Genomic DNA, 9075 nt, shown 5'->3' with positions numbered 1-9075 from the left:
CAGAGCTTGCTCAGGCTAATCACAGCCATTTATCTGATATGGGGTGGTTTTGGTACGTAACGATGCAGAGGCGGCATTTTTGTAAACAACCAAGATGGCTGCCGCTGATGTGGAATGGTCTGTTGAATCCACTACAGCGACTGTGCTAAACAAACTGGATGGTATATTTTCTATAAAAAGCTTTTGTTGATAACAAAGCTGTTTTTGCCGTACTTCCAACAGGAACTGGTAAAAGTTTAATTTACCAACTCACTCGCTCAGCGCTACATCACACATTTCGTTGATCTGATTGGTTGTAGGGATATCCAATTATGTCCAGAGATACTTTGGTACAAGTTGGAAATACCACTTGGAAATTGAAAACTAATGGAGAGATTTCAGACTAATATGCATTTGTTCTAGTTTACCCTAGAACGGGCAAACACTGAAAGAGGTGAAAAAAAGTAAAAAAAAATAAAAAAAAACAATTGTGGAAACTTCCTTTCCCCCCATTCTTCTTTGTGACAATGGTGCATACATTTAGAATGGTCAATGCATCATTATCTTCCTTTTCAACTGGTTAAAATTATAAACACTTGAAATGTATAATATATGTAAATTTGTTTATTTATTACTTCACTTGGTCAGGTAACAGAGTCTTTTATTGAAATAAAATCTATGTCAGACCCACAACCATATTTGCGTTTCCCGCTTTGCCTAAGGTTTCACAGTCAGAACCCAGAGACGGACGAAATGTAGACAGAAGGACACACCGATAGCATTCACTCAAAACAAAAACATTCAATTCGCACTTATTAGGCATAATGGTGTAAATATGACTGTGTGTGGCCCGGTAGTGCTAGCGAAGGCTGCGCCCATGTGGACAAAAGCAGGAACTGCAGAAACAATGTCACAAAGCTCATTCACTAATGTCAGGTTTCCCTGTAAATCCTTCTGCTAAAGCTATAAGTGCTCACCCACGTCGTCCCTCATATGGTACAGTAAGAGTCCGCCCTATTGAATCAATGACCGAAAACTGTTATGACACTGGCTCAGCTGCTAACAGTTTCAATATGGTGCCATTATGTTAAACAAGAGAGAAGGATCCTCCTGGATGAGCAGAAATCAACATGACTGGAAAGGGGAATGGAGTTTAATTTCATCACTAGACTGAAGAAACAGAGAGAGAAATAGAGATAGAGAGAGAGAGAGAGAGAGAGAGAGAGAGAGAGAGGCAACACTGTGGGGCAGAAGCGGTGAGTAGAGGGAAGGGTGTGAGCGTTGCTGTTTTCAGTGTTTGTTTGCGGGGACGGGGGCACGGCCAGTTTGGTTCAAATGTTGTCAGATCAACATCATGTAAATGGGTGTGTGGCATGGCAAACCCAGGGGGCCGGACTCGTACAAAGGCTGTCTCTACAGCGGCGGTGGTGGTGGTGGCGCCGGCGGACAGGGTGGGGCTTGGCAGGTTCATTGTCCAATGAACTTGCTGACAAACGAGTCCAGCTGGTCATCGTCCTTGATCCCCACAAACTGGTCGATGACGTCGCCCCCCCGCATGGCGATCACCGTGGGCACTGCGGAAACCTGGAAGCAGGCGTTCAAGGAGATTATTCTTTTTGTACCAAATTAATATCTTTATCGCCCATATTAACGTTTGCACTTTGATGTAGAAACAAAGTCCAAGTTTTACCCCATATTCAATAGCCAAGTCTGTGTGATCGTCGATGTCGACCTTCGCCATGGCAACACGACCTTTCTGTTTGGCAACAGCCTTCTCCAACCTTGGTCCAAGGATCTTGCAGGGGCCGCACCACCTGAGAAACAACGCAACATGGATCAGCATGAACTACTCCATTTTCAATACTTAAATATGTCACTTTTAACATCAAGAAGCACTATTTAACTTTTGGTATTTGGCGCTCCTACAGTTTGAGTGCAATTGCACTTTTAAAAATAATAAATCATTTAAAAATAATAATTTATTTTACCGGACAAATTTGAACCCAATCCGTCATGTTTCAATAACAGCCTATGTAACAAGCGCAAATATAATGTACACCTAGGTTACAGCACCCCTTGGACGGACCTGGTCGCTTCAGCGAGCACTCAGTTTGTGGCTCCTGGGAAGCCTTGGGGATTGAGGGTGCGGGGAGGGATGCTGGCTGCCGCTACAGGTGTACGTACCAGATGTGCTCGGCCTGGCAGATCGGCTGGCATGCATGAGTCAGAGGATGAAACAAACCCTGTGGCGCAATGAAAGTGAGGGTCGGTGCTCACCGGGTGCCAGGTGCGCTCAGGGAGGTGAATTATTACCTCATTTTGACTGGCAAGTTTGTCATTTTTTTTTTTTTTTATCAATTTTACCTGGAAAAAAAAATGTATTACCGGAGCCAAACATCACGGAAGTGTTTTCCTGCGATTTTGTACCTGAACACCAAAGTGACAGTGCAAGAACAGGTGTTCGAGGGGTTGCTGGGAAATGAAAGAGGTGCCATTCTCCATATATCAAGTTAGTGTAACACCAAAATTAGGGGTGCAACGGATCACAAAACTCATGGTTTGGATCGTATCATGGTTTTGAGTCACGGATCGGATAATTTTTTGGATCAGAAAAAAAAAAAAAAAAAAAAAAAAAAAAAAAAAGGGGGGGGTAAATATAACTTTGCTTTCCATTTATTCTGTAAAACACTTAAGGAACTTTTAAATGAAAACAACATTCAACAAGTCCAATGTTTAAATAAAATCTTAAAATATATAAATTACTTAATACTCAATACCTTCTTCCTTTAGACATGGTGGTGAGTGAAAAAGTATGACTACATCCGCTCTCACTAACTCAATTTAATACCAGTAACCAGTATCGTGTTCAATTTCTCATGTTTATAACAAACTAAATTTCATGAAAATCGGTTCAGATTTAAGGGAGTTAGTCGTTGTCACTACAGTCTGCTCTTTTGATTGTTGATTTGTAAAGAAAATACTTGTTAGTAACTTTGAGCCCAGTCACATTAAATCATTATAATTTGTTATTTTTTTGTAGTGGAATAAATATAAACAAAATATTTAATACAATTTCATAGATAAACAAAATGCTTGGGAGCCGGATCAACCGGCTCACTGAAAAAAGGCAAACTTTTCAACACACAAAGTAAGGCTTTACTTTAAGAAAGGCTCTACTTAGTTATTTACTCTTGTTTTTGAGAATTTCCAACGAAGTGTGACGCCTGATCACAGGGAGAAGTAATCATATGTAAAATAGTGCTCACACCTCACATATATTAAAGATTGTTGTAGTAAATTATTTAGAAGCATGTTGCTATAATTAGGATTCAGCCCACAAGGTTCAAATAACTATATTTTGGTGGAAAAATGCAACTTAAAAAAAACAAAACTGTTTTATCTTCAAGTATCATCCTATTTTAGCAAAAATTTACCATTTTACCATTACACATGAGTCCTGCTCTCAGGCTGTTGCTAAGTGAATAGTGACTGAGCTTGGCATGTTGTCAAGATGTCACTAAGATCTGCCGAGCATACAGGCCTTAATAAAATCAGAACTTCCCAGAACATTTTCACTCAGCACCTGAGCTGAACAGTCCCTTGCTGGATGAAAACTCTGGATGCAATTCCCTTCAAAATTAGACTACATCTAAGAATAGATCTATATTAGGCCAAGAAGAGATCCATGCCAACAAGTGTGTGAGATTCTGTACTACTTTTGGCCATGCTTCGTCTAAGACCACATGAGCATCAATTACACACATTTCCTTCACACCAGAAATATTAGTTGAAATGTCGATTCCCAGGGGATTTAAATGAAATTAACCACTTCTTTCTCCTTCACCGAGGTGTGAAGTTGTCGCAATATGTGGGCACAAATGCTGCTACTGGGAAACAATTTTGGCAGACCATGCTAATTAGAATCCTGTCTATGGCCCCCGTAAATAACTACACTCCTGATATTCAAAGATTCTGATGCAATATTTTAACTCTGAAGCAGAACATCTCCAATGGCATTGTTGGCAGTAGCATTTGTGTGAAGCTAGCTGACCCTGAGTTTTAACACTGTGAATGGCGTTTAATTACATTTGTTTGGGTTGTTTTCTACTAAAACCTAATGTCCAGCACTTGTTAACATTCACAGCTGCGAGGCATTTACAGGACCTACTTCCCGAGATCAATGGAAAAATAACGAAAAAAAATAAAATATCAAAAATAATTGATAGTTTTAAATGAGTATAAATTATTCTATACTAAATAAGAATTGCTTACTGTTCACTTTAGAGTTTATTGCCATTGAGTTTGTTTCATTTTTAAGTCGTACCCCCTTTTCTTTAGGCTTATACAGGTACCCCTCACTTAACGACCGAGTGCCTTTCCTAGGACCAGGTAGTTAAGTGAATTGGTCTAAAAGAGAGAACCCGTGTAATTTCACGGTAGGAGGGGTGGCAATTGAGAAGGCTAGTGTAGTGAATACTGACAAACTGCAGGAACGAGACTTAGAACGATGAGATGTATACAGTGTATAATGTATAGTGTATACTATAGTGAATATAGTATATATAGCATATATACAGTGTACATATAGTGTACATAGTATATATAGTATACAAAGGGTGATGAGATGCTTGACGCTGAGACGCCGCGGTATTATAAAGTTATATAGTTAAACAGGTAGGTCGTTAAGTGAGGAGTACCTGTATTTGATGTTTTGTCATTAGGTTTATTACACATTACCATTTATTTTCTCCTCTTAGGTTTTGCTTTATTGTTCACTTCCCACATTTTACATGTTTAGTTTTACTCACTTTACTTTTATTTATTTTGTTCTGTTTTTTTCTTAGGTTATATATTTGTTGAGTGTATGTTGTCATATTTAATTTTGTACAGTCAACTGTTTTATTGTATATTTCCACATTTTCATTCCATTACTTTATTATTATTATTATTATTATTATTATTAATTAATTCATGTAAGCTATTGCTGACACAACAATGAATAAAGTATCCATCCATCCATTTCATAATGTGCAGACTACACATGGTCAGGGTATAAATAGTTTCAAATCTTATTTTCTCTATTTAAATGCAACCTGCACAGGATTTTCTGTTTAAATAAGGATAATAAAGTAGGTAAACTTAAGAACTTCCGCAGTCAATGACAGCACCCTATTTTTCCTCCGCCGCACTCTCTCACACAATCTGGAATGTGTGAAACTAGTTTCACGCTCAATTTTGATTAGAATGTGTGACGTGCAGCGTCTCCCAAACGACTTCAAACGACTCAAGAGACTAAGACTTAAATCTGTTTGGACCAGCTCTGCCACTGACACTCACTGCGCGTGGAAGTCGACGAGCACGGGCAGCTCATTCTTGATCACCCTCTCGGTGAAGTCCTCGTGGTCCTGCACGCTGAAGGAGACCCCTCGGCGGGACACGCGCGGCAGGGCGCTGGGCAGCGCTCGCGACGGGGAGAGGAAGGCGAGGCCCGGCGAAGCCGAGTGCAGCGAGCGGGGGACGGAGCAGGCGCTGGGGGCTGGGAGACAGCGAAGGTCTTTGGTAGAGAGGCTCCAGAGTCTACGGACGAGCAGCCTGTGAGCCATCTGCGGAGAAGTCAGGTGAGATGGTTGGTTTTTGGACCGCTGGACAGTTTCTAAACGGGCGGCCAGAGGATGTTGTTTTCCATTTACTGTCACAAGAGATGAGGGTTTGTCAGGGAAGCTTGTTTACATTCCTTGGATGTCAGCTAAACCCTGGGATGGCGTGACATTACGTAGGACTTATGTGTTGCTATTTGAGGACCAGGAACAATTTAACACTGTGCTCAGCAACATTTGGCAATTGTGCAAGTTTAGGCTGTTAGCCAACAGGTGGTCCTGAGTGCCTTTAAATCATGATTTTGAATACCTTGTGTGTCAAGAGATTCAGAGAGCTTATTTGATCATTTTAAAGACCATCTTAAGGTAAATAAGATTTTAACTGAATTTGAGGCTGACAGGGTTCCTCCTGGCATTATGAAATAAAATCCAAGGTATTCAATTCAAAGTATTTTTCATAGCACTATTATTTCATTTTCAAGGACTTCACACAAAACAAAATATTCAATTTTCAATGTGATCTTCACACATATATATATATATACACTCACTGTGACTCGTTATGATAATACGGCTGGCTAAAATCAGACATTGTTTATGTTGAAATTTGGACCGCAATTTCAAAGTCTCGTGAACCATTAAATAGTCTTATTTAATGACTTTTGCGGCTTAATATTTGTTAAAAAAAAACAAAACCAATGAAAAATAAAACAAATACGTAGGAGCCTGAAACTTCGTAGGAGCCTGTAAAAGGATCTTAATTGACATCTTACTACAGCCGCTCCGCAGTAAAGTTCCTGAACCAAGTGACTCCGGAGGAGCGCGGCGGCACCGAAACACGCGCGTTTGCAACTCCCCGCGTCTCCAGCAGCGCCGTCAGTGATTTAACCTCCGCGTGACTTTGTCAAGCCTCCTCCTCCACCTCCACCTCCGCCCCCCCCCCCGACCGCTATGACACCGCTTCTCAACTCGGAGGAGTCCCACCGATATGTCACGGAGCCACTGGCCTTATGCAGCAGAATTGACGCGAAACGACGGGTTTTCAGCATTTACCGCGTCGTTTGCTAGCACCGCTCTCCGCTGCCGGGACGGCTGGACCGACTGTGAACTACTTCCGGTTTGTGCCGCTCTCTTAAAGGAGAAAGCGCGAGGCTGTCGACCCTTCCACCATACTGAGCAAGCGGCGCCCCCCGCAGGCCACACGGAAAACTGCAGCTACTTGTGTTTATTATGTAATTACGTTACTCTAATGGAAGAAGTCCCCAGACATTTTATATTTTATAAAATGTTATATATATATATATATACTGTATATATATAGTACTCAGACATTTGAGTTAAGTAAAAGTACAAATACCGACACTGTGGTAAAAGCGAAAGCACATAATTGACATTTCCACTTTAAATAATGTACAAGTATTAGAACAATTTACAAATAAATAGTATAGGCGGAGTCAGTCATTTCTAAGGATATGGACCTAATGAATCATTGATGAGAAAGCCTAAGTCAGTTGTCTGAGAGAGCCAGTCCCTGATTTTGATATAAATAAACATAAATCGTGATTTTTTTTTTAAAAAGTCGAAAGTCTCTGAATTTGAGTACGTTTAACATTTAAGTAAATATGTAGTCCAACTTCCCACCACTGAGAGCCAAGAGCTATTGGACACAATGTCTTTACCTTAAAATTTTTTTTTTATAATGTTTTCAATTTATATTTCTACCAAAAACACACAAATATTCAACAAATAACAATTCAACTATGTAGAACACACAGAAGATAAGGGGAAATAAGACATATTGGTAACTTGTTTATTAAATGTTTAGATTCTCTAAAGATTAATCTAAGTTACTGTTTATAAAAAGGGAATTCCACTTGCTCTATCGTGGGAACACAACTTCTAAGGCATTATTCAAGTTGTAAAAACTTGAATTTGAACGTGAAGTTTTTATTTAATGTCAAGCAATAAGGCGCGCCTGCGTGGTCTCTTGGATCAACAAATATAAATATATATGATGCTTTAATTTCAGGGTGTGATTCGTCCATACTTTATAGAGAGACTTAAAAGGAAAGGCAGAGTCAATGGTCCACCTTTTATGTCTGAGGGGGCAGCAGGGTGAAAGAGAGAGGTGGGCGGGTTGCTTGGTGAAGAAATGGGGATGTGTGAGTGCTCGCTACCTACACGCACACACAGACAGGGAGACAGATGACCAGCGAGAGCGGCCAAGTGGATGAACAGGCAGGGCGCTTATCATGAACAAAACAATTCGGAGGAAGGACCTGCACCTCTTAAGCCTCTTATTTTCATTTCACTCTTCTTTTAGGCCTCTCCATATTTTTCCTGGTCACGGATATTGTCATTAGTACCGTAAAGACTCCTTATGGAAGACAAAGGAGGTTCTACAACTGTTTTCTATCAACTTTAACCATTGTCTTCTCTTCTTCCGGACTTCTACCTCTACTCTCGTCAAATTCCATGTCTACCATGTGGTTGGTCCCTTCAAAGGAGACATTGTTCCAATTGTGTGTGTTTTTTTTCCAAAGGATGATGCCCATATGAAGATAAATATCTTTGGGAGGATCTCTACAGACTCCACTCACGGTAACATCAATACAATATGATACCTCTGTTGTTAAGCATCCCTGACTTTAGACTTGTGAGGACTAGTGCATGGATACCTCAAGGCCGAATACCAAACCATTCCCTGACAACCAGTCATCTGAACAGAGGGTGAGAGTGGCAACTGTGAATAATATCCCAACAACATGGAACAAAGTAAAGACATGGAGGGAGAGGCTGGAAAGTTAAGAGCGTCTGCTATCCTTCGACCCCCACCTCTATTCCGCATAATTGGGTCGTCTGGGCTTTCTGACCGCCTGCTTCCCAGCACAGACATCTCCGCTCCATATTCTCCAGGTCTGGAGCAGTGTTTCCCGCAAGCGCACTCACCAATAAAACCTTAGAAACACCCACTTTTATGAATATACTGATGAGCAACTGTGTTGATTCACTCCTGTCCCCAACGTTTTTACCACGACACACCCGGAGGTTCGGGTAAATGGAATATTGACTCTGAATCAACCTCATCCCAAAGCAAAGTTACATCAGCATCGGCATGAGGCCTTGAGGTCCGGAGTCCTCGCTGAGACATTGTCTCTTATAACAGCTGGTTGTCAGGCTCAGAGCGAGCAGGAGGACAGTTATTTTCAGAGTTTCCCCTCCTTCCCGCACCCGTGGCAGGGGGGGGGGGGGCGGGGGGGGCGGGGGGGGGGCTGGTCTGTTTCCCCACTCCTGTCGTCAGATGAACCTGGGACTGGATCGATGGAAACAAAAGCAAAGCGACAAGGGAAGAGGGGAAAGAGGAGGAGAAGAAGGGAAGAATGTTAAGGGAGGAACTGCAATGTATGGTGCAATATGTAGTGCCGTCTGTGAGAGGGACAGAGGAGGAAGATGATTGGCTCTGTGCGTGGTCACAAAGCTTGTGCCTTGCAGTTAGAGA

At 41.4% G+C, this 9075-nt stretch overlaps 1 protein-coding gene across 2 annotated transcripts; it reads right to left on the bottom strand.

Moving 5' to 3' along the window:
* Positions 1-587: 587 nt before the first annotated feature.
* Positions 588-6694, bottom strand: txn2 (thioredoxin 2). 2 transcript variants are annotated; one of them, XM_080009279.1, is made up of 4 exons: positions 6630-6694; positions 5317-5582; positions 1670-1793; positions 588-1563 (listed from the first exon to the last, which is right to left on the bottom strand). In XM_080009279.1, exons 2-4 carry the CDS (start codon positions 5580-5582, stop codon positions 1447-1449), a joined length of 507 nt encoding a protein of 168 aa, XP_079865405.1. In that variant the 5' UTR covers positions 6630-6694; the 3' UTR covers positions 588-1446. The 2 variants fall into 2 exon arrangements, with proteins under 2 accessions (XP_079865405.1, XP_079865406.1); XM_080009280.1 differs by lacking the exon at positions 6630-6694 and adding an exon at positions 6350-6482.
* Between the last annotated feature and the right edge of the window lie 2381 nt (positions 6695-9075).

This window comes from Zeus faber (genome assembly GCF_960531495.2).
Source record: "Zeus faber genome assembly, chromosome: 11".
Lineage (NCBI taxonomy): Eukaryota > Metazoa > Chordata > Actinopteri > Zeiformes > Zeidae > Zeus > Zeus faber.
The sequence above is the reverse complement of the archived record's forward strand: the minus strand, read 5'-3'. Positions and strand labels throughout refer to the sequence as shown.